This window comes from Ovis aries, chromosome 20 (genome assembly GCF_016772045.2).
Source record: "Ovis aries strain OAR_USU_Benz2616 breed Rambouillet chromosome 20, ARS-UI_Ramb_v3.0, whole genome shotgun sequence".
In the NCBI taxonomy this organism is placed as follows: Eukaryota; Metazoa; Chordata; class Mammalia; order Artiodactyla; family Bovidae; genus Ovis; species Ovis aries.
In genome coordinates, this window is record NC_056073.1 from 20040548 (window position 1) to 20066982 (window position 26435).

The 26435-nt window shown below is 44.2% G+C and overlaps 1 protein-coding gene across 15 annotated transcripts in view; it reads right to left on the reverse strand.

Annotated features, from left to right (window-relative positions):
- The window catches only part of ADGRF5 (adhesion G protein-coupled receptor F5), a 113573-nt gene that overhangs the window by 30706 nt on the left and 56432 nt on the right, over positions 1-26435 (reverse strand). For 8 of the 15 annotated variants that reach the window (XM_060403670.1, XM_060403674.1, XM_027958950.3 and 5 more), the window contains exons 2-7: positions 25509-25634; positions 15899-15953; positions 5506-5676; positions 3062-3238; positions 2824-2933; positions 251-309 (exon numbers count right to left, since the gene is read on the reverse strand). In XM_060403670.1, the coding sequence (XP_060259653.1) occupies positions 251-309; positions 2824-2933; positions 3062-3238; positions 5506-5676; positions 15899-15953; positions 25509-25610 (674 nt within the window). In that variant the 5' untranslated portion in view covers positions 25611-25634. The remainder of the gene's footprint in view (positions 1-250; positions 310-2823; positions 2934-3061; positions 3239-5505; positions 5677-15898; positions 15954-25508; positions 25635-26435) is intronic. The other 7 variants (XM_060403672.1, XM_042237487.2, XM_060403673.1 and 4 more) reach the window with 1 other exon arrangement.

A 26435-nucleotide genomic window follows, 5' to 3' on the forward strand; every position in this document is an offset into this window, starting at 1 on the left:
GATGCGTGCATGCGCTAAGTCACTTCAGTTGTGTCCGACTCTTTTTGACTCTATGGATGGTAGCCTGCTAGGCTCCTTTGTCCATGGGATTCTCCAGGTGAGAATACTGGAGTGAGTTGCCAAGACCTCCTCCAGAGGATTTTCCCACCCAGGGATCAAACCCATGTCGCTTGCGGCTCCTGCCTTGCAGGCGGATTCTTTACCACTGAGCCCGCCACTGGATAAAATTAGCCTATTATAGCATTCTTACCTGAATCCTGTCACTGTCACCAATTTGAAGCCTGGTAAAATACTGTAACCCTTCCAGAACTGGAAAATAAAAGCAAGACAAGTACCATTAATCAAGGTCCACTGAAAGATACGTCAAATGATTTGAAACAGAATAAAAAGTGTGCATTTCTTATCGTGTGCGCATGCTCGGTCACTTCTGATGTGTCCAGGCAAGCATACTGGAGTGGGTTGCCATGCCCTCCTTCAGGAGATCTTCCCATCCCAGGGACTGAACACGTGTCTCCTGTGTCTAGGGAATTGAAGGTGGATTTTTTACCCACCGAGCCACCAGGAAGCCCATATTTCTTATCTCCTTCGGTAAAATGCTCTCTGTATATTTTGCTAAGTGGCCGAATAAGCGCTAGCTTTGTCAAATCTTTGGAGAAGTAATTTCTATTTACCTAGGTCATTCTGGGTTCTCCAGGAAGCAAATGCCAGAGTAAATGTGCAAAAATATTGACTTAGGGAGGCTCCCTGGTGGCTCAGTAGTAATCCACCTGCCAATGCGGGAGACATGGATTCAATCTCTGGTCTGGGAAGATCCCACATGCTTCAAGGAAACCAAGCCCGACACCCACAGCTACTGAGCTCACGTGCTGCAACTACTGAAGCCCACTTGCCCTCGAGTCTCTGCTCTGCAACGAGACGCCACTGCAATTAGAAGCCCCCGCATCACAAGAAGAGCAGCCCCACTCACTAAACTAGAGCAAGCTCATGCAGCAATGAAGACCCAGCACAACCAAAAACAAATTTTTAAAAAAAGACTTAGGGAAATGCCTAGAGGAAAGCGAGGAGGCATCAGGGAAGGCAGACAGAGCCAGCAGACCCAAGTGAAACTGAACAGGAGAGGGTGGGGGGCGGGATTAGACGAAATCATCTAGACTGAGCCTAGACGTACAGTCTAGCCTTCAACGGAGTCAGGTGTTTGTTAGACAGATCTGCCCTGCTCATTCACTGGTAGTGGGCAGCAGTTGGGAGTCACAGTCAATTTACATTTCCTGAAGTTGGAAATCTATGCGGTGTCTTCTTGTGACCAATACACTGCCCTGTTCCTCACTAAACATATCACAGCTTTGGTTGAGCCAATGTGGTTTTTACTGATGTTTTTAACTCCACTTTGTTTCCCTGAGTTCCAACTCCGCAGGAGATTCTATTTGAATCAAGTTACATTTACAGGGTAGATTACACCTGCAAAGTGCTGTGTTGGGGGGCTGGATGGGCAGAATCAAACGATTAATATGTTACTGTCTTTTTTCCTCAAAAATAAACTATGTCGTGTGATATGCGTAGTGTGACTTGTGTGCGTGAGGAGGATTCTCATGCTGTGCAGAACTATTACATGCCTGATATACAAATCAGATATCCAAGACCTCTCCTGTATCAGCATTGCATCATGGCACCGATAACAAATATTAACCCCTACTTGACTGGGGTAAGCGGAAGGCTGCTCCTGGTTTGAGGCAGGCGGTTGGCTGCCTGGAGAGTTAAGGGGAGTCATTACATCAGTCTACCTATAGCAATTTGTACCACACCTAGTTGAGAAGCTCTATTCCAAATGAGTTGATTCAACCAAAGTATTTAGGTTTAGCTGAATTAATCCAATGTAAAGCACTTAGAATAGTGTCCGGCACACATTTTACATTGAGGAAATATGCTTTAATTTAACATGAGCAGATGTTCATATGCATACATACTTTTCCATATTCTTTTCTATTATGGTTGATCACAGGATACTGAATATAGTTCCCTATGCTACCAGCGGGACCTTGTTTTTTATCCATTCTATGTACAATAGTTTACATCTGCTGACCCCAAACTTCCAGTCTTTTCCTCCACTCCCCCTTGGGAGCAAGTCTGTGCTCTGGATCTGTGAGTCTGTTTCTGGTACGTGGCATCTGAAGTATGACACAGATAAACCTAGCTACATGAGTAAAATTTAAATCTGCCTTAAGTGTGAATGCTTAAGGACCTCTAGTATCGAGTGGTGTGGAATCCTCTATGTCAGACTTAACTGGTCTGCACAAAAGATGTTAGGGGTTTCATCAGTGTGATGTGTAAAAATGAATAGAAATGCACCATCTGATACTTCTAGACCAAGGCTTTGGACCTTTGAACAGGTTTTAGTGAGTTAATGCCACCGAATTTTATCTGAATCAATTCTATTCTGGGAAGAATTTCCACCTATATGTCAAGATGATGTCAAAGATGGTAGATCAAGATGATGTCAAGGTCAAGATGGTGTCAAAATGGTCAAGATGATGCCAAAAGTCAAGATGAAGCCAAAGAGGTCAAGATGATGTCAAAGGTCAAGATGATGTCGAAGGTCAAGATAATGTCATGGGTCAAGACTATATCAGATCAAGAAGTCAAAACATCCTCTGAACACAGTATGATTTGAGCAGTTCTTAAATCATCATCCCAGAGGTATAGAAATTGTTTCAACATAAGCTTCATGAATTCTGACAGATTCAAGCAAACAACCCACTGTAAATGCAATAGATTCCGCTCAGCTCAGAGTTTGTTGGTGAAGAGACTCCTGGGACCACAACCTACCGCTGTTTCCAGGTCAGTCGTGTAGGACTTATACAGGGCAGAGGAAGAGTTCCTAAGATCTTCTTGAAAGCCCACATTGAGTCTGACCGACATTCTCAGGATAACATCTGCTAAGAACACAGGGCCATATTTAAAAAAATCCCATGTTAGCACAGTACACACAGGACAGAGAAACATTTTCTTGAGTTGAAAGCAAATGGGCACTCAACAAACAAACATTCAATGAGCAGTTACTTACCTCCCTGGAGCTGGCAGAAAGGTCCCTTGGGAGGCAGTCCCTTAAGGCAATGGCAGTGATGCCCTGCAGAGGAACCATCATGTCCCTGGCAAGTGAGATTGTGGAGGCAACTTTCCTGAGGCCACTCATAGCCTGTCTCACAGGAGCACCAGATTTCATTTCCGTTAGGTCTACAGACTGTCATCAACCAGAATAGTGAGGAGAAAAAAAAGTGTAATTTATAGATTACAAGTACTTATGCTTGTAGGAAATCCTAACGCCACTCCATATTGCCCTTCTGGGAAGTTCAGTGGCTCTGCATGAGGTTCATGTAATTCCCATACATATCACCTTTTGTGAGGCATGGCCATCTAAAAGAGGGCAATGCCAACTATCCCAGCCTCTGCCTGCAGTGTTAAGGTGGTAAACAGATTCTCAGACTTTGAGTATATGGCAGCCAACCTGCAAGATGGCCCCAGCCATCCTTGTCTCTGGGTACCCACACCCTTTTATAGATTCCTTCTTGCTTAGTGCTAAACAATCCACCTGCCAATGCAGGAGACACAGGTTCAACCCCTGAGTTGGAAAGATCCCCTGGAGAAGGGAATGGCTACCCACTCCAGTATTCTTGCCTGAGAAATCCCATGGGCAGAGGAGCCTAGTGGGCTATATAGTCCATGGGGTTGCAAAAGAGTTGGACACGACTTAGTGACTAAACAGCAACAATAACTCATATTATGCTAGGATTGTTCTGGGTGACCGATAGTATACAGCAGAAGTGGTGCTATATCACTTCTGAGATTGAGTTCTAATAGACAAAGTGGCTTCCCTCTTGGTTACATGTACTCTGTCTCTCTCTCTCTCCCTCTGATCACTTGGACTGAGGGAAGCCAGCTGCATTGATGAGGACATGTCACAGAGAGGCCCACGATTAGGAACTGAGGTCTCCAGCCAACAGCTATGGAGGAGCTGAGGATCTACCAGCATCCACACGTGTGAGCGTGGAAGCGGGTTTTCCAGCCCCAGTTGAGCCTTCAGATGACTGCAACTCAGGCTGATGGCTTGACTACAGCCTCACGAGAGACCCTGAGCCAGAGCCATCCAGCTAAGCTCTTCCTGGATTCCTGGCCCTCAGAGACTGTGTAGCATGATAAATGCTTGCTGCTTTTATTTGTTTGCATTTGCTGTGCCATGTGGCTTATGGGATCTTAGTTTCCCAACCAGGGATCAAATCCAGGCCCTTGGCAGTGAAAGCACAGAGTCCTAACCACTGGAATGCCAGGGAATCCTGGGTTTGTTGTTTTAAGATGCTAAGTTTCCGGGAAGCAATAGATAACAAATATAGAATATAATTCTAAACTTGTGCCTTTTATATTCAAGCCAGATGTGAACAGCCCAAGCAGACTCTAATCCCATTGAAAACTGACATTGAAAAATGCTCTGAAGACTTTGAGGTTATATCTAAAACTGGACTAACACCATATTCCTGGGAATTCTGCAGGTGGGCATCAAGGCAAAGGCCCACAGGATGACTTTCCAAGCAAAGTCGTCTAAGAACTGTTGCTGAAATAGGAGCGACACCCAAGTCCCCTGGAATCCTTGGACACTGCTGCCGTCCTGTGAGCCAGCAGTAGACAGGGTGAAGCGGAAACAGGAAGTCGAGGCTGCTAGTGAGTGTGGAGGGCACTGGTAATTCGAAGGAAACCAACGAGGCCCTCTTGGTCAAAAATCTCTCTCTTACTGACCTGAAATCCCACTGCTAAAGCCTTCTTGGTTGTTTTGTTTTGTTGGTGCTGTTTTCATTTGCTTGTTTTTGAGACTGATGTGGGGGTGGGATTTGAACAACTTTGGACTCCCACGTGAAAAATGAATATGCCTTAAGAGGATGGCAAAAGTGACCATCTCCAGACCACCTACCACATTCCAGGTATTGTTTAGTGTTTGACACACATTGTCTAGCCTTCAAAATACTCAGTTTTGTGTACTAGGATTTAAAATGCCTTTCAGATAACTGACAAGAACCTACTGAATAGCACAAGGAACTCTATTCAATACTCTGTCATGATCTATATGGGAGAAGAATCTAAAAATGAAGATATATGTGTATATATAACTGACTCACTTTGCTATACAGTGGGAACTAACACAATATTGCAAATCAACCATACTTCAATAGAACATTAATTAAAAATGCCTTTTTTGAAAGGATTATAACATAAACTGTTGGAAGCGTGGAAGGGGGAGACATAGAAAAGGGAGGGTGGAGGAAATTTGGGGTGCTAAGATATAAATATTGGGTCAGTAAGTCTCCTCACCCACCCATCCCATCGCCTCCTGTCTGAGGTTCCCTCTTCCCAGGCTGCTTCCCTTCACACCCCACATCCCCCTCTAACAGTAAGCAGCCCAGAGTAGTTTCTTCTGATTAACTCAATCCTCCTCTTTCAAGCAATAGGCCTTTTACTCACCTGTTGACACCTCGATGCTCAAAATATCGGTAGCTAGGTCAGTGTCATTCCCTTGAATTGGAAAACTGAGGTTGTTCAAGTAAGCTTTAATAGGCTCCAGGAAGGAGGCATTTTCAAAACTGATCTCAACATCGACGGTGAACTCTTGAGCTGCATGGCTGCTTACGGCAACTGGAAAGAAAGCAGACAAAGGCTGTGAGCACTTACCATGTGGGGAGGAGCGAGAACAGATGGACATTTTAGAACTTACAGCCAGTGAAACTCAGGAGTTTAGGATGAGCGTATACACCCTACTATGTATAAAGTAGATAACCAACAAGAACTACCATATAATACTACATGCATAAGTACCATATAGCACGGGGAACTCTGCTCAATACCCTGTAGTAACATATGGGGGAAAGAGTCTGAAAAAGAATGGACATAGGTATATGTATAATTGAATCACTCTGCTGTACACCTGAAATTAACACAACACTGAAGATCAACTATACGCCAATATAAAATAAAACATTTTTTAAAAGCCAGTGATGGAGACACGTGGATGCCTGACACATCACCCTTTAAGAAGTTCTAATAAACATTTTTATTTTACGTTTGTTTACTGAGAAAGAAAAGTTTGTTTACTGATCACCACCAAGTCCTCCCTTCATGGGCTTCCTCTCCATGACTTTGCTATTTAGAGGAGAAATGAAATAGATCTAACTGGTATCAGCACCGTGGTCTCCAGGCATTTGAGAGCTTCACAGACCAAGATGAGGACTTGCCCATCCTCTCCATTCTCATAACCCCTCTTGATGTCCAAGGCTGTGTGAGAACAGACTCTAATGAGACAAGGACAGAAGCAGGGAGACCCAGCAGGGGGACTTGGCAACTGTCTAGGCAATCAAAGCCAGGGTCCTGACTCTCCAGAATGAGTCAGTACATTCCTGACACTGCGAAGTGGTCATGCACGTGTTTTGAGAGCTCAAGGATGCACGGTCTGAAGACCTCTGGGGAAAGCCATCTAGTTAATTCCCTTTGTTCTTAGCCTGTGCACGCAGTGTGGACTCTCTGTTCTCACTCTGTATCTCCCGTGTCCAGAACATGATAGACACTCGACAAAAGTGAAATTGGCAAACTGGAAAGTGAAATAAAACAGACCTTCAGCAATTCATTGTTTTTCCAAATTGTCTCCAAACTGGTTGCCTGGATGGCATTTTAGATGTGTCTGCTTCCCACACCAGGCAAGCCAGACAATAGATCTATCAGAAGGTGCCTGCATAATTTCCACTATGACATCACATCTGGGCCACTGGCTGTAAGCTTCTTAAGGGCAGAAACTGCTTCTTTCGCTTCTCATGGCCTTACCCACTCCATCTGGCATGGAGCCCAGCACGTAATAAATTCATGTCCAGTAGATTCTTGTTAAACCTGTGATTTCTGAGTTGAGCCTCAGATTCACCTTTATGTCATAGATAGAATCTTTGGCTCACTCTTGGCTGAAATACATAACTGGAGCTGAAGCCATGGGCTTAGTTAGTAGCTAATGCAGAGCCTTTGGCAAATAGGAGAATCTTTTTATACAGATGCTTTGAGAAGGCAAGTTGTGGCTTATTTTATTTTGCTGGTCAAGTAAGGAAAAGATTAATGAATACTTGTAAAATTTTTCCTTTCAAAATATAAGTAAAATCTGCAAAAATATAAAATCTGGAAGTATAATGTCATATATATGACTATATATATTTAAAATGATAATATATATGATATATAAAATATATAATATATAAATATACATGATATGTTATATATAAATCTAAAACCTTAACATTAAAATTTATATCTGTTTTCTAAAACGGCAAAGAATTTCTCTCATAATATTGTAAGATTTGTTTTAAATATTCTAAGAATTATTTATCTGCAAACTTAAAATGAAACACATTTACTATGGGAAACTCCAACTGATAAACGTTTACTGCAGAAAATGGTAGTATTTGTCCATTTAGAGGTGTAAACTCTTTTTTTCTAGGAGTTTGGTTTTATTTATCAAACTTGTTGAGAACTATTTCATTTTGGCATTCATCAACTTGCTGTAATTAACTCAAACCTTTAAAGATGTCTGTGCACATTTTCTTAAAATTACAAATGCCTCTTAAGCTATGTTTCCTCCATATAAACATGTATTTACAAGTAGAACACAGTGACTTTTAAAACCTAGAATGGAATCTCAGTCTGTCATGATACTGCGGCATATCTTGAGGTTTCCTGTTTTCTTTCTGATTTGCAAATGATTCTATGATGAAAAGCAAGCTTCCGGGAAGGACTGCTAATCTTCTCCTGAGCTATCCTAACCTGTTGTCTTCTAGGAATGTTTGCAATAGTGGCTGCATGATATTTACAAGGTCTGTTTGAGAGTACATTCTTTTTCCTGAAAGGTAATGTAGCAATGTTTATACTTTCCAGAGGATTCAGAAGCTCCAGGATCCTCTTTGGTGTGGTCAGTCTACTCCCCTCCCATGAATGAATGTAAACAGGATTTCCTGGACACTAGCTGCTTTTGTGATAAGTGAGGTCAGTAATAACCCCAAATCACCCACTTCATCACCTGCATCTTTGCCTCCCAGGGTCTGATCCCAGCATGATTTCCGTGCCTGCCTGAAGGCAGGGTAAGCCATCCCTGAGCCCACCTTTCTCTATATGCTCGGAGAACAAGCATGTACTTGAAAAGCACATGGTAATTCCTGGATGTCATTCCCCACTGAAACCAAGGTAGTTCTTCTGCTGAGACCCTACAAGGAGCTGAGCCAAAAGCCTAAAATACTACTAAGAGGGGACTTTCCTGGTGGTCAAGTGGTTAAGAATCCACCTTGCAATGCAGGGGATGTGGGTTCGATTCCTGGTCTGGGAACTAAGAGCCCACATGCTACAGAGTAACCAAGCCTGTGCCACAGTTAGAGAGTCTCTGTGCCACCAAGAGAGATCCTACGTGACTCAAGAAGTTCCCATATGCCACAGCTAAGACTCAACACAGCCAAATAAATAAATACTTAAATACACAAATATGAAAATAAAGGAATAATAAAATAGCTCTCTGAAAGTATATTCCAATGAGGACTCTTACTGTGACTTTAGTGAGTTCTAGCCTATGGCATTTGTGTCAGTTTTCTTTTTTGCCTTGCTGAGCAGCATGTAGGATCTTGGTTCCCTGAGCAGGCATTGAACCCATGCCCCCTGCAGCTGGAGCACGATGTTTTAACAACTGGGCTGCCAGGGAAGTCCCTGCGCAAATAATCACTAAAGCACAAGCCTCTGAGACCCTCTTCTCCTCATCCGTATTTTATGTTCTTGACAACTTCTAAGGGAGTTTCAGAATAACCCTCAGCCTGAGCAGCGATTCTCCAGAGACTGATAAGGATGGGGAAATTTTAATAGAGAAATATCTTCTTGAAAATGGTCAGTTCTTCAAACAGGCTCAAGAACTCAGGTGTAGTAACTCAGAAAGCTGTGTACAGGCTGGTCCTTGAGAATCATCTATTCCAGTGGTCCCCACCCCTGGCTGATGATCACCACAGGTAGGGAATTCTACGCACAAATACTTTGGAGCCTCAACTCAGGTGAGTCAAGGCAGAATCTTTATCAGTTAGGTCCAGAAATCTGTAGCCTGGGCTGAAGAAGATCTCCTTCCTAATTTGGGTCATTTCTCGCCGTCTAGAGTATCACTGTGCTATGGGCAAAAAGAACATGGAAACACCATTGGGCCTCCAGTCCCTGTAATGCCCTAGGGAGAGTACCTGAATTTAAGCGAGGAAGCCCAGATGCTCAGGATCAGCATGACTGCAGAGAGTGTGGTCAGGGGGCATGATTTGGGGTCGAAAGACCACTCTCTGTCCTCTTTGCCTCTTCCAAACCTAAGGACTTCCGAGCTTGGGACAGCGAAGCTGGTGGTCCTGCTGAGGCTACAAGGGACCCAGGAGGAACACAACCGTGCCTCCGCTCGGTAAGTGTACATTTAAGATGCCCTTCTGTGCTCCTCGCCTGCCTCTGGGCCACCTGATTCCAGACAGTTCAGTGTGCTTTGTCTCGAGCTCCTTCACCCTGGTATTATTTGTCTGAGTTCTCACAGACTCACCGATGCCCCAGTGGAAGGCAGATCATCAATGTCACAGATGCAGGCCTCTCGTCGGCCCTGGGAGGCACAAACCAGGCAGGATTTCCCCTCTCCTTTCCCATAAATCACTGCCTGCCGCACAGCACTTATCTTAAAGAGACATTTCTGGAAAGTTGGCCACAAACTGTGACACACAGTTCTGGGTCTTAATCACTGCTGTTTAAGCCAACGATGCGATTTTTGCCTGACTACTTCACTGGGAAACATGGCCCTTTCAGAAGTGAGAGACGAAGTCAATGCATAAATCAATCTCCCACCTGCAAGAGAACGAGCCTGTTGACTTCGCCAGGAAAAATGGGTTTGCTCTGGTTTTCTCTTGACCAACAGGGACCATGCCTCTTTATTAGGGAAGATTTGGCTCTCTGGTTTCTCCCCCTTAGTCCTGTAGCAGGTAAATATTAAAAGCTACCTGTTCTGCTTGTTTCCTGACATATTCTAGTAGGTAGCAGTCTGGCACCATCGTCTGGCTCTACTATACCATTGTCAGTGGAGAATCAAAGATCCCGGTTCTCCCTTTAGCCTTTAGAAAGGTTTGTTCACGCAGTGGAAAACTGCCAGAACCCCAGGGGCAGATGCGGATGGGGTGGGGTGGGGAGGGTGGACAGCACTATGGCTTAAAACATTGGGCTGTGAGGTCTAAAGAAAAGAGTCAATTCTAGTCGCTTGTTATACACCCAAATAATCAAAGTCAGCACCATATAAAGTGGTGATAGTTCCCCTTACTCAATAAAGCTGCTCTGAGACTCACAGCTACATAACCTTCCCCTAAATATGCTAGCGAGATCTCAGTTTCCTCCTGCAATATACGCACAAGAAAAAGCCCCAGACCACCATCAGTCTCCTGGAATTCCCTCTGCCTGGAGCTCCCTCCCCCCTCCCTTCTTCTGTCCCATATCTGCTCCTTCCTCCAGGCCTCAACCTGGTCACTCCTTGAGCCCACGGGTGCTCACTGACCCAAGGACTCACAGAATCAAGGCATTGTGAAGTTGAGTATTTTAAAGATCATCTTGGGTAACCACTCTTCAGATGCCTTCTATAAACACTCCTGTCAAGTACTTATTAGATTGGCTTGAATACTTCGCATGACATCAAACTCGCCTCCATGTAAGTGGTGCAACCCATCATTAGTCAGTTCTGTTAGTAACTTCCATCTAGTTCAGACCTATTTCTCTGTAGCTGCTACTACTTCCTTGGTGGTAGCTTTGCCTTTTGCAGACTCCCAGTGTGTGATGACTCTACTTTCCATATTACAAACTTTGAATTTAACTTTGGTCAGTGTATACCCTGTCCTCATAACCAGATTAAAAGTTGACAGCAGTCAGTCAGTGAGTTTTATGTTCTTGGTGCCCAAAAGGCATTCAATACATACATACTAAGTACATGTTGGAGACAATTTTTTGCTAAAAAACAAAACAAACCATAACATGGAATCTCATAGGCAAGAGCCAGAAATACATGTTGAAAACTATGACTTGTAACTATGAACTTGGACTTGGAGCCAGAGCTGAGGTAAATGTCCTCTTAGCTGGGAGGCTACTGAACTCTCTGGGCCAAGTTTTGGTTGTTTGTAAATTAGAAGCACTATTTTCTTTGCTCAATTGTTGCTAAGGAGTTGATGTATGAAGACCCCTAACAAACTGCCTGGCATATAGTAGCCACTTTGAAACAGTGTAGAAATAATAATAATGATCGTAATAAGGATTAGCATTTATGCACATGTCTGCTGGCAGGTCAACAAAACCTCTGATTCTATTCTAATCAGGTCTCCCTTTTGAGCTAGAGAAGCAAACAAATAGGCAGAGAACACCAGCACTGCTTTCTCCTTACTTTGCCACCACCACTGCCGGCTCAGAGCCAGAAATGCCACAAGTTATCATACGGAAGATGAATGCCAGGAAAACCTGCAAATCTCTTCCCCAGCCTGGAGAAGGCACTGCATTTCCTAAATCCAGATCAAAAAGAGCCAGCACACCTAGACTGCAGATCTGCAGAAAGTTCAGGATTTCCAGACTGGCAGCTGGCAACCCAACCTGGTGGGAACCTCGCTCTCCCTGAACAGGCACGAAGACAGAAGCACCTCCAGCTCGGGGTCAGGACATCCTGGGGCTCCCTTTCTCCCAATGTCTTCTTCCACCAGCCGTTTCTTCTGAAGCCAAAGAAGAATCAGTGTGGACTCTTCAGGGCCCGAGACGCATTCCCAGTTAACCTAAAAAAGCTGGCTTGGGGAACTTGACAGCTGATGTTGAGGATACATTTGTATTATTTCCAACCAACAAGAAACTTTTTTTTAGAAAATACTTTTAAGTCAGTCCATCCAGGCACTTTAGTTATTTGTTTTTCGCTGCATGTGCAATCTTAGTTCCCAGCCAGGGATGGAACCCACGCTCCCTGCAGTGGAAGCACGAAGCCCTAACCACTAGTCCCCCAGGGAAGTTCCAAGAAACTTCTGCTTTCAATCCCCTGAGAAGAGTGCCATAAAGACTAAGTTTCCAGCTGACTGGCATGTTTCCAAAATAAGATTTTCATTCCAGCTCCGCCTTCTGCTTATAGCCTCCACCTTCCCGGTTACCCAGGTCTGTGTATTCCCTGCTGCCCCTATGCCAAGCCTGTCCCCAGGTCCTTTTGACTCATTTCTCAAAATGACTTTCACAAGTGTTCCCTCTGTCCCTTTCGTAGGTCACTCCGGAGACCTGGCCCATGACGGTCAGCACTGCTGAGCATCCTTGCTGGTCTCCCAGCGCTGACTTCACCTAATTCCTTCAGCCATAATCACCTGGCAAATTTTCACTTCCGTTGGCTTCCGCCAGTTCTCTCTCTGCAAGCCTCTCAGCTGGAATGGAATCCAGGTCCTGGTGGAACTGAGGCAGAATTCTGAATACTCTGACCAGTGCTTTTTTCTCTCTTGCTCCCCAGGAACCACTCTGCTCTAACAGGAAGTATTACGCTATTCTTGTCTCTGGCCTCTGGGTTTTTGTGCAGGCTCTTCCTTAACAGAGTTTCGAAAGAGTTTTCCTAAAATGCTAATGTCACGACATCCTTCCTTCTGCCTTCAGGAGCTATATGAAATCTTCTCTGCACCAAGTGTATAGTTTGGGCTCTTTCAGACACAACATTTTTTTTATTAAAAATCAATTAAATTTGTTTTAATTAAAAAAACATTAAAACAAACAAAACAAGTACCCTCTAGACGATGCTATTAATATTGAACAATATGTACTAAATATTATTTAATTCTCTCAACGCCTGTATAGTAATAATATATTTGGAGATTTGTATGTGGGTTTCCAAGGTGGCGCAGTTGGTAAAGAATCTGTCTGACGATTCAAGAGACACAAGAGATGCAGTTTCATTCCCTGGGTCAGGAAGATCCCCTGGAGTAGGAAAAGTAACCTGCTCCAGTAATCCTGCCTGGGAAACTCCACGGACAGAGGAGCCTGGTGAGCTACAGTCCATGGGATTGCAAAGAGTTGGACACGACTGAGTGACGAAGCATGCATATATTTGTGTGTATGTATCTATACATGGGTTTGGGTATGTGTGATAGATTTTTGATACATAATAGGTGATAGAGGAAGAAGTCTATAGCTCAGAAAAAATGCGAGTATTGATCCTCTCTTGAAAGGTGATTTCTATCTCAAAACCTAAAGCTCTAAATATTTGGTCCAGTGCCTCAAAAGAAAATTTCTTTTAAGAATTTTTTCTCCTGAAACCTCTGTTTGCCTCTGTTTGGTATTAAGGCTCCAGAACACAGACATTCCTGTGTGGCCCTTGTTGGATTTAACATTCCTGTTGCTTTCCTAGTTTTCCTGGGGTGCGATGCTCTTAACTGCAGCTTACATCCTGAGTGTCCGTGACCTAGTGCCTGGGGCTTTCCATGATCAGTTCTTGCTTCAGTGGTTTGTAAAAGTCCCAAAGCCAAACCATCTGTTGCAGGTGATGAGCTGAGTCATCAACACTTCCAAAATGACTCCAGAGGCCCAAGAGCACACAGGACCACATATTTTAAAAAACAGAAAACATCTCATGGTGATTTATCACGTTTTTAATGAAAGCGTGTCTGGAAAAACTGTGGAATGTCAAATTCCTAGACGTGGAAGTGGTTTCCTCCCTGATGGCTGACCTCGCAGGCTGTCACCAAGGGTCACGAATAGTTGGGAAGTGCAGGAAGATGTTACTTTTCCAGCTGTGGGGGTCACCAACCATCCCTGAGGAAGCTGGGACTCAACACAGGTGGTTTGATTTTAGGAAGAGAAGACTTTCAAAATATGTGACTGGGGACCTCGTTGGCCCTGTTGCTGTCATGGGGACGGGAGGGTTCAAGGGGTTGTCGGGGATGGAGTAGAGATGATGATACTTGTTTTAAAGCACAGGAAACACAGTCTGCGCTGTAGACCAGTGGTCCCCACCCTATTTGGCACCAGGGATCGGCTTCTTGGAAGACAATTTTTCCATGGACTGGGGTGGGGTGGGGGGGCTGGTTTTGGAATGATTCAAGCACATTACATTTATTGTGCACTTGACCTCCCTGATGGCTCAGATGGTAAAGAATCTGTCTGCAAAGCAGGAGACCTGGCTTCACTCCCTGGGTTGGGAAGATCCTCTGGAGAAGGGAATGGCACCCCACTCCAATCTTCTTGCCTGGAGAATCCCAAGGACAGAGGAGCCTGAGTGTTTACAGTCCATGGGTTCACAAAGAGTTGGACATGACTGAACAACTAACACTTTCACTTTTTTTCTTGATTTTTATTATTGTTACATCAGCTCCACCTCAGATCATCAGGCATTAGATCCTGGAGGCTGGAGACCCCTGCTGTGGATCACTTCAGGGAAAGCAAGGAGGAGTGTGAGTGAGAATCCCACAGGGATATAAAACCAGGCTAAAACAGAAAAGAAAGGGAAGGAAGGGAAGGGAAGGCGAGAAGAACAACAGTATAAACTTTTGGTGAGCTTTTTGATAGTTTATTAACAATGTGGTCGAATTCTCCTTTCAGGCACTGGGTAACAGTCTGACCTGGTTATAGCCGATGAAGGGTCTACCAGATACCTCTATCCTGAGCTCTGGGCAAGCTTGCTCGCTCTGGCAGTCTAATGTCTCTTTCCTACCACAAGATTGAACAGATCAAGTCACGATTTCACCACTGTGCTACAAGTTAAGAAGTTTCTAGATGGTTGGTCTAGCCACAAAGCCAGCAGACTCCTAGCGAAAAGGGACACAGCCTCTGAATTCACACAAGTGGCTATGACAGAGACACGCCTTCTCTTTATTTGTTCACTGGTCTGTTGAGACATTGGGCTACTGGCCAAGCTACAGAGAGGAAGAGGGTTCAAGGGGGCTCATGTCTCCTGGGAGTGGCAAACAGGAAGCTAAAGAATTGCAATGCATTGGGATAGATGTTGGGCCATGAGGATGTGTCATGGATAATGAGAACCCAGGAAAACAGCCCTCCTTGTCTGGGGAAATTGATGGAAGAGCTTCCAAGACACGAATCCATATGAATTGATTCCCCAGACAAGCAAAGGGGGCGTGGTGGGTGGGATGCTGACTCTGTGACTCTCACAGATACAGAGATATGTGAGAGGATGATTGGATTTATGCAGGGAAATGACAGCATCTGGTTGATGCTATCACAAGATTGTTGTGATGGAAGGAGGATCTGATCCTTGGAAAATGCAGCCTCCAGACAGAACCACCTGCCCCAGTTTTCCCATGGGGGAGGGGACACTGAGGCTCATCATGCAGGTGTTCACAGCTCTCACCTGCCCCCAACCCTCCAAAAGGCAGAGCCCTGTGTTTCTCAGACCTCTTCTTTGGAATTTAGTGAGGAAATTGGAATGGGAAACAGAGGAGGACTTGGGTCTAGTGGTTAAATTGATCCATGAGATTAAGTGAGGAGTGAGAGGAGCCAAGATTAAAAGAAAAAGGAAAAAGAAAAGAAGCAAGGCTACTGGGTGGAGAGAAGAGAAGCAGGCTTTTTGGTGGTGCTACAGGGCTGCTGGGGGAAGGGCCATGGGGTAACCTTTGGGATCTGAGGAGCGGTGATGGGACAGGACACTTGGATAGAAGATGTTTAAGATCCCTTTAATGTCATTTGACAGAGAATGGAGTGCCTTCGCAGTTACTTCTAGAAATTGAATCCTGGGGTGCTTGGAGACCAAATCATGTAGATCCCAGTGTTTCAAAAAGTTACAACACATGCTGTTTGATGGGACTTACTAGAAAAGATGGTCAAGGAAATGTTTACATACCAGCTCGTTTTGGTCTTACTGGGTCCTCCTCCATTAGCTCATGTTCATGGAGAAGCTGAAAGAACATTTTAGAAAATAGTCAGTGAGTGTTAGCAATGTCTTTTCATGATGGTTTTCTGCTCACAGGCCCAGGAATGTTCAAGCTGAGCATAGGGCTACGGCTCTGGGCCAATACCTCGTGCCCTGTGAATGGCGGGCCACCAGCAATGGGAGGGTAGGGAATGCAATGGATTGGCCTCTGGGATATGACCTTGGCATTGACTTTTTATAGACCAGTCACTAGATCCAGAAGCGGAAGAAATCAGCCTGAGTCTCTCAGATAGGTTCCTGCAGCTTGAGGCCTGTCAAGAAATATAAATTATGCTGCACTCTGTTGCACTGGGGCTTGAATCCTGAGTCATTCGGGCGGCACTTCAGACGAGTCTCACAACCTCTCTTCTGCACTCCCTCAGCCTTGGGACTATTTAGGTGATGCATGCTTAGAAGTTATTTTCTCCTTCTCAAGCCCTTTTACTCCTAGATGGTTTTATGGTTGCTTTTTGGGTCAAGGGCTTTGAGACCCAGCTCTAGAGCCAGACTGCTAGGCTAAAGAGCTGTGCCCCTTACTCGCCTGCGACCTTGAAGAAGTTATTTAGTCTCTTTGAGCCTGTTTTTGTTTCTGTAAAATGGAATAATAGTGCCGACCTCATAGAATTGTTATGAGAATTAAGCCAACTGCAATGTGGAATATACTAAGCTCTTAAAAACATTAGTTATATCAAATAGCATGTTCGTCTCCAAGGCAAACCATTCACTATCACAGTTATCCAAGTCTATGCCCCAACCAGTAACGCTGAAGAAGCTGAAGTTGAATGGTTTTATGAAGACCTACAAGACCTTTTAGAACTAACACCCCAAAAAGATGTTCTTTTCATTATAGGGGACTGGAATGCAAAAGTAGGAAGTCAAGAAACACTAGGAGTAACAGGCAAATTTGGCCTTGGAATGTGGAATGAAGCAGGGCAAAGACTAATAGAGTTTTGCCAAGAAAATGCACTGGTCATAGCAAACACCCTCTTCCACAACACAAGAGAGGACTCTACACATGGACATCACCAGATGGTCAACACCGAAATCAGATTGATTATATTCTTTGCAGCCAAAGATGGAGAGCTCTTTACAGTCAATAAAAACAAGACCAGGAGCTGACTGTGGCTCAGATCATGAACTCCTTATTGCCAAATTCAGACTTAAATTGAAGAAAGTAGGATAAACCGCTAGACCATTCAGGTATGACCTAAATCAAATCTCTTATGATTATACAGTGGAAGTGAGAAATAGATTTAAGGGCCTAGATCTGATAGATAGAGTGCCTGATGAACTATGGAATGAGGTTCGTGGCATTGTGCAGGAGACAGGGATCAAGACCATCCCCATGGAAAAGAAATGCAAAAAAGCAAAATGGCTGTCTGGGGAGGCCTTACAAATAGCTGTGAAAAGAAGAGAGGTGGAAAGCAAAGGAGAAAAGGAAAGATAAAGGCATCTGAATGCAGAGTTCCAAAGAATAGCAAGAAGAGATAAGAAAGCCTTCCTCAGCAATCAATGCAAAGAAATAGAGGAAAACAAGAGAATGGTAAAGACTAGAGATCTCTTCAAGAAAATTAGAGATACCAAGGGAACATTTCATGCAAAGATGGGCTCAATAAAGGACAGGAATGGTCTGGACCTAACAGAAGCAGAAGATATTAAGAAGAGGTGGCAAGAATACACAGGAGAACTGTACAAAAAAGATCTTCACGACCCAGATAATCATGGTGATGTGATCACTAATCTAGAGCCAGACATCTTGGAATGTGAAGTCAAGTGGGCCTTAGAAAGCATCACTACGAACAAAGCTAGTGGAGGTGATGGAATTCCAGTTGAGCTATTTCAAATCCTGAAAGATGATGCTGTGAGAGTGCTGCGCTGAATATGTCAGCAAATTTGGAAAACTCAGCAGTGGCCACAGGACTGGAAAAGGTCAGTTTTCATTCCAATTCCAAAGAAAGGCAATGCCAAAGAATGCTGAAACTACCGCACAATTGCATTCATCTCACATGCTAGGAAAGTAATGCTCAAAATTCTCCAAGCCAGGCTTCAGCAATACGTGAACCGTGAACTCCCTGATGTTCAAGCTGGTTTTAGAAAAGGCAGAGGAACCAGAGATCAAATTGCCAACATCCACTGGATCATGGAAAAAGCAAGAGAGTTCCAGAAAAACATCTATTTCTGCTTTATTGACTATGCCAAAGCCTTTGACTGTGTGGATCACAATAAACTGTGGAAAATTCTGAAAGAGATGGGAATACCAGACCACCTAACCTGCCTCTTGAGAAATCTGTATGCAGGTCAGGAAGCAACAGTTAGAACCGGACATGGAACAACAGACTGGTTCCAAATAGGAAAAGGAGTATGCGAAGGCTGTATATTGTCACCCTGCTTATTTAACTTCTATGCAGAGTACATCATGAGAAACGCTGGACTGGAAGAAACACAAGCTGGAATCAAGATTGCCGGGAGAAATCTCAATAAGCTCAGATATGCAGATGACACCACCCTTATGGCAGAAAGTGAAGAAGCTAAAAAGCCTCTTGATGAAAGTGAAAGAGGAGAGCAAAAAAGTTGGCTTAAAGCTCAACATTCAGAAAACGAAGATCATGGTCTCCAGTCCCATCACTTCATGGGAAATAGATGGGGAAACAGTGGAAACAGTGTCAGACTTCATTTTTTGGGCTCCAAAATCACTGCAGATGGTGACTGCAGCCATGAAATTAAAAGATGCTTACTCCTTGGAAGAAAAGTTATGACCAACCTAGACAGCATATTCAAAAGCAGAGACATTACTTTGCCGACTAAGGTCCGTCTAGTGAAGGCTATGGTTATTACTGTGGTCATGTATGGATGTGAGAGTTGGACTGTGAAGAAGGCTGAGTGCCGAAGAATTGATGCTTTTGAACTGTGGTGTTGGAGAAGACTCTTGAGAGTCCCCTGGACTGCAAGGAGATCCAACCAGTCCATTCTGAAGGAGATCAACCCTGGGATTTCTTTGGAAGGAATGATGCTAAAGCTGAAACTCCAGTACTTTGTCCACCTCATGCGAAGAGTTGACTCATTGGAAAAGACTCTGATGCTGGGAGGGATTGGGGGCAGGAGGAGAAGGGGACGACAGAGGGTGAGATGGCTGGATGGCATCACTGACTTGATGGACGTGAGTCTGAGTGAACTCCGGGTGTTGGTGATGGACAGGGAGGCCTGGCGTGCTGCGATTCACTGGGTCGCAAAGAGTCGGACACGACTGAGCGACTGAACTGAACTGACAGTATGATAGTTAAGAGTTAAGTACTCTGCAGACATTGCTTCAAATCCTAGCTCTTCCATAAATGGCTGTGTGACCTTGAGCAAGTTACTTAACCTTTCTGTTCCTCAGTCCTCACCTGTAGTATACAGATACAAATAGTTTGCCTCATGAGGCTGGTGTGAGGAGCAAATGATTAATCAATGTAGAACACTAGAATAGCTTTAGTGACATAGTAAGTGCTGTTCTGGGACACGGCATCACACTGTCTGGGGGCACCATTCACACAGACCACCCCCTGCCCCCCGACTACATAAACCACTTGCTTCATCTCCATAAAGCGCATCTACTGTCAACATGGGCTTCTTTAGGAACTGACATTGACTGGCTTTGCTGCTGGGCTCACTGCCAGCTCTGTAGCTTATAACCTCACCTTGACCTGATATGGGGCTCCTAGCTCATCCCTGCCTCCAAGTGAGTTTTCCTGCGATGAGTTTCCCAACCCAAACTTCCTTTAAGTCTCAGTAGAGGAGCCAGATAACCCCCGCCTCCAGGGTGTGTAGTTTACCTGGAACTCCCATCACGCCCCACCACCGCTGCCCCCTTACCAGAAAGCACCACCTGAGACAGAGCTTGTTTTGCCCTCCATGGTCTCTGCCATTTTTTCCTAGTTATCTCCCATCTTAACGATATCAAGAAGAATAATTCATAATTTGTCTTCAACACCCGGTGCCAGGCACTGTTGAGTGCTTGGTGTGTGCTTGTTTATTCTATCCTCATGACAATCTAAGGTGTAGATACTGCTATCATCTGCATTTCACAGATGAGAAAACACAGGCGCGGAGAGGTCAAATAACTTGCCTAAGGTCACACGGCCTTGAAATGGCAGAATCAGGACTCAAACCCAGCTAACCTTCCTCCTAAGTCTGCACTTATCCACACAGGCACAGCATCATCTTACCAGGCGATATCCTGGGAAAGCATGGGGAAACTATTCCTCTCGGTGACCCCGTCTCTCTTAACCAGTACTTCGTCTCTTTCTCTATTGCCTCTTCCACCCCTGCCTTCTTTTCAGCGACTAGTATTAATGTCCACAGGAAATGTGAAGGGCCCTGAGAGTCCACAGACGTTCTTGAAGACGTGAACAGTGGAATGATGACTGATGTTTGGGATGTGCAAGCTCAGGCTCTGCCTCCTTTGTTGTGAGGTTATCTCAGCTCTACCGAGATGTGAACGGACCAAGAAATAAGAAAGTCAATGTATAAGGCTGGTTCCTGCCCAACTTCCCCGGGAGCCTGCTCTGGCGCTGAGCCTGGGCAGAAGGAAAGGTTCTTTGGCTGTCTTCCTGCCTCCATCCTCCCTGGGATTCGGGGGAGGTAGGGGGAGCCACCAGGAAGCTTTCTCTGTTCACTCTTTGTGGGCTTGCTGCAGGGGGACTCAGCCCAGGAGAAGGTGACTACCGGAGGTCACCTTTGGGAAGCAGGCCAAGGTTTCATTTCCTCCATATTCCAGGGGTCGCTAGAGAATTAATGACTTGCCACTGGCAACAGTGGATTAAAATCAAGGTACATTTCAGTCCTCTCTAGTAAAGCACTTCTAATCTTCACGAGCATGAGACTCCTCTCCCTTCCCTCCCCCAATCAGATTTAGCAGGTCTCAGATAGGGTAAAGAAAACTGCTTTTTTTAAGAAGCACATCCCTGGACAGGAGGCCAGTTTTTGAGAACCTCTGCTCTTTAACTACTTCTTGAATCTTCATGGTGATTATCTGAAACTTTCACAGAATACCTCTAATTAAGTGCTGATTCCACATAGCTGTCACCTACTGGCTCCATTGTTCAGTGAGGATTCACAGCTTTTTATGAGAATAACTGACTTTTGATTTTAAACCCTGTAATCACTGAGTTGCTTGCTTTTTTGGAAGGAAAGCTATGACAAACCTAGATGGTGTATTAGAAAGCAAAGATATCACTTGGCTGACAAAGGTCCGTACAGTTAAAGCTATGGTCTTTCCAGTAGTCACGTATAAATATGAGAGTTGAACCATAAAGAAGGCTGAGTGCCAAAAAATTGACGCTTTCGAATTGTGGTACTGGAGAAGACTCTTGAGAGTCCGTTGGACAGCAATGAGATCAAACCAGTCAATCCTAAAGGAAATCAATCTTGGATATTCATTGGAAGGACTGATGCTGAAGCTGAAACTCCAATACTTTGGCTGCCTGCTGGCCAAAGAGCCAACTCACTGGAAAAGACCCTGATGCTGGGAAAGTATGAAGGCTAAAGAAGAGGGCGGCAGAGGATGAGATGGTTGGATAGCATCATTGATTCAATGGCCAAACTCCAGGAGACAGTGGGGGACAGGCAGTGCAGTCCATGGGCTTGCAAAAAGTCAGACATGACTTAGTGACTGAACAACAATCACTGGGAAAAGACGGAGGGAAAACATACTAAAAGCACTGAAGCCTCTGGGTTGTTCACTGGTGATGCTGGTGGGGGCAAAGACCCTCGGCCACCTGGATTTGACTAAGCACCGAGAGTTAGGTCGTGGGGCCTGGATTTCAAGAAGGCAGGGGTTGGAGTCACGCCAAGAACTGATCCCTCTGCCTTTTCTTCTCTCTAACTGGAAAAGTCATTCATTCGTTCCAAGCCTCACATTTTGAAAAACAAGGAGCATGAGAAACGTGATGCGTCTCTGGCAGGGCTGACAGCCCACGTGCCCATCTGGCCTGGGCTCATAGGGGGACAGTCTTGCCTGCCTGAGTCTCATGTCGCCCCAGTTCGGGGAACTATGAGGCTGCACACAGATCCTGCCAGGGTCTCCCAATGCTGACTATGATTCCAGAGAAAACCCAGAGCCACTGCCTGTCCATGGAAAGGTACCCAGATGGGTATCGGAGGACAATGACCAGCTCTGCCCAGAAGGGATTTCCTGTTTGCCAAGCTTCAGTCAGAAGATGCAAGGTCACCGATTCCAGGAAATGCCCCACTTGTTGAACTTTACAAGTAATGGGAGGGTGGGGAGTGGCCTGAAAAGGGAGCAGACAGACAGTCAGGAATGAGAGATGGCATTTTTAGAAGTGGAAAAAAAAAAAAAAAAACACACCAAAAACCAGGGAGCCAGATGTCAAACAAATAAATAGTCACAGATCTCACCCAGTTTTGCATCTTTGCCTCAATTGTCTCAGCAAGGATCCCGTTAAAATATCTTCTTCCTGGGCATGCAAACCCAGGTTTATTTGTACCAAAATAGTAAAAATAACCACCAAATCTTATGCATTTGCTGTGTGCCAGTCATGATGCTAAGCCATGTAGATCTGAGAACATGTAATCCTGAAGAAGCTGAAGAATGAGACACTATTTATTTCTCATAGTATGTGAGAAAACAGGTTCAGGGAGATGAAAAAATGAGATGGAATTTCCAAAGTTAGTGAGCATTTCTGAGCTGGGCTTTGGCCTCAGGGTTGATCCCAGCATTGAGAATCTGCAGCCTTGCTGCTCCCAGTGTGATCACTGGGATGGGAACAAGAGTAACTAGTCAGAAGGCAACACCCAGAGCCCCACCCTCAGACTTCCTGAGCTGAAATCTGCACTTTAGAAGGTTCCCAGCTGGATTCATGCACACATTGAAGTTTAAGAAGCTACATCATCAATCACACTTCAAAAGGCTGTCTAGCTATATTTGCACTCCCCTGTTCAGAGCAGCATTGTTCACAGCAGCCAGGAGGTGAGAGGAACCCAAATGTGCGTTAATGGATAAACAGATTAACAAAACGTAGGATATACATACAATGAATGGATCCTTATTCAGACTTAAGAAAGGAAGGAAATTCTGATGCATACTATTAATACAACAGATACATTTTTAGGACTTTACGCTAAGTGAATAAGCAAGTCACAAAAAGACAAATACCGTATGATTCCACTTGTATGAGGTACTCAAGAGTCATCAAAATCATGGAGTCAGAAAGTAGAACAGTGAGCTCTAGGAACTGGGGTCCTGTGGGGGGCTGAGGGGGTTTTGTTTAATGGATACAGAGTTTCAGTTTTGCAAGATGGTTTTGCAGATTGATTGTGTGACAATATGAATATATTTAGCTACTGAAATACACAGTTAAAAATGGTGACAATGGTCATTTTTTTTAACAGGTCATCACTGTATGTTACACTTTGTGTACTGTTACAATAGTAGCTGAGTGGCAACCTAGGGCCATATAAGCTGATAAGGCAGTTTCAAGGGCATCTCTTCAATGGAGGTCTTCAGTCTCTGAACTGGATGAAAATATTATCTTGAAGGCAGATCTAAAGGGGGAAAGTGGGGCTCTTTAGGATGGTGGTGGGAATATCCAGGAAGATATCCTGGTCTACCAGGCTGATGGAGGAGCTCTGTTATGGATGTTCACGAAGGTAGAGCTGGCACAGTGGAAGGGCATCGCTGTAGCCAGGAATGCTGGGAATCTCTGGAACAGAGGCAAGGCTGACCCCATCGCTAAGATCAGGTCAGTCTCTGGCTTTCTCCCCATATGCATGCGGTAAGTAGACTTCTGTACTGACCATGCACATCCTCTGGAAAAGTAGTGTTTCCACCTTCTGTTTATAAGAGCAAGCTGCTGCATAGAATTGCAAGGGTTGTATCCTACATATTGCAATTTGGAAGAAGAGACACAAAGTATACTTCCCAAATTATGAGAGAAATAAATAAAAAGAGAAGACCTAGGTCACACAAAGAAAGATACAAAAAACGAAAAAGAGGAAGGAAATGCATAAACCCATAAAAAAATCCTGAAAGTAAGAGCAAGAATTTTAAATGACATCAAATGTAAATAAATTATACTCCCCAGTCACAGTCAGATTAAAAGAAAGAAAGAAAGTGAAGTCGCTCAGTTGTGTTCGACTCTTTGCGACCCCATGGACTGTAGCCTACCAGGTTCCTCTGTCCATGGGATTTTCCAGGCAAGAGTACTGGAGTGGGTTGCTATTTCCTTCTCCACATGTTAAAAGAAAGGAATCTAAAACATGCATTGTTTATAAAAGAACCAGTAAAGCAAAGGAATATACTAAAAGCTACACAAAAAAATAAAGAATAAAGATCAAGCAAACACAAAAACAGAACCGACAATTGGAATAGAGGACAGAGGATTAAAGTTGAGAATCTCCAACCAGGAAAAGAGAAGACATTTTCTGATGCTAAAATCTATCAGTGAAAAACTAACAGTCGTGACAGACTGAACAAAGTAACACTGAAATATCTTTTTCAAAAAGTCAGTAGAAAAAAATACAAGAAAGGAAATGATAATAGCAAACAGTGATAAGGCCTTTTTACATGTGTCAGGCACTAGTCTAAAGCATTTTGTAAATATTAACTAATTTAATTCTCATCAGTTCAGTTCAGTTCAGTTCATTTCAGTTGCTCAGTCGTGTCCGACTCTTTGCGACCCCATGAATCGCAGCACGTCGAGCCTCCCTGTCCATCACCAACACCCGGACTTGACTCAAACTCACGTCCATCGGGTTGGTGATGCCATCCAGCCATCTCATCCTCTGTCGTCCCCTTCTCCTCCTGCCCCCGATTCCTCCCAGCATCAGAGTCTTTTCCAATGAGTCATAGCAATCAGCAAATCAATACTATTATTTTCATTATTTACAGATGAAAAAGCTGAGACACAGAGAGAATCACATCTGTCCCATGAGCTTTCATAACCAGTAATAAGCTCCGCTTTGGTGCATGGAGTAGCCTAAGGAAAGAAGATCCCAGTGATTCCCACAAGGAATAAGGGGGTGAGCTAAACTCCCATTAACTTCCCAAGGACAAAATGACCTGGCTGGTTTGTTTTACAAAAGCTTGGGTGATCACCCATGGCCCTTTCAACTATATCGATCTGTGATTATAACACGACACAAATGAATACCTCTTGAAATGTGTTTTAGTCTGATGCTCCTGGTTAAAAAATAAATAAATAAATTCCTTTGAATTTTCCTCTGTCCTCAAAATCTGCTTTATCAATGGTGCTGTCAGTTTCATAGGGTGGAGCTCCAAGCCTGGAAGTGGTAAATTCATTAAGGAGGGAAGCCAGGGGAATGTTCCCCTGACACCGCTACTGATTCCAGAGTATGACGTGCTGTACCCAGGGTGTTATCGTCGGATGAATACCATTTATGGTCCACCACTCACTCCTACCATTTATGACATGTTCTCAAAGGCTCTGAACATTTGTGTAAACCAGTTTCTGTCTATTATTTTCCCAGGAAATCAGAAAAAAAAAATGTGACAGGGAAATATAGCAGACATGGATTTACTCACCGAATGATAAACAATAGACTCTAAATTCAAACTCAGTGTAGCTTGGGAAGAATAAATCGCAATAATCACAAAGCACAAAGTGGTTCTCCTTGGGGACTCCATGTCTTCAAGTTTGAGTTGCCTTGCCTGCAATGAAAATAAAGATGGCTTAGAGACAGAGTTGTTTATTTATCAAACTTACAAAAAGACTAGGAAATGCTGACTCCGAGGTCACACTGCAAATGGGCATTTTCAGTGGAGGGGAGAAGGGAAAGAGCTTAAAGGCATCAACTGTAGAAAAAAGTGTCCACTCCAGACCCTGGGATGATGAAAGGATAATGTCAGGAAAAATGTGGCTGGGGAAGACCGGGGATGGTACCTGCGAATGGAACAAAGATAGCAGATCTTTAGGTAGGTTTCCTAGAGACAGAGAGAAGGAGAGAGAAGAGGAAAGAGAAAGGAGAAAGAGGAAAGACTACTCAGTATGAAATACTTTTAACCTTATGGTTCAGTACATATGAACACAAGGATTCAGAGAACAGCACTTTCCTTGCCTGCATGCATCACACTCTGATGTTTTCAGTTCTGTTCTCTTCTCTTACCCTATGTCTTCTTTTAAGCCTGGCAACAATCCATTAAACTGACTTGTGTGTGTGCGTTTCATCGCTGAGTCCTGTCTGACTCTTCTGCAACTCCATGGACTAAAGCCCGCCAAGCTTCTCTGCCCATGGGATTTCCCAGGCAAGGATACTGGAATGGGTTGCCATTCCCTTCTCCAGGGGATATTCTTGACCCAGGGATCGAACTCACATGTCCTGTATTGCCCGTGGATTCTTTACTACTGAGTCACCAGGGAGGCCCCTAAATTGACTTTAAGACCCATGTTAATGGGCTATGCCCTATTAGTATGAAAAATCCTGGAACTGGTCACAAAAATACAAGATATAT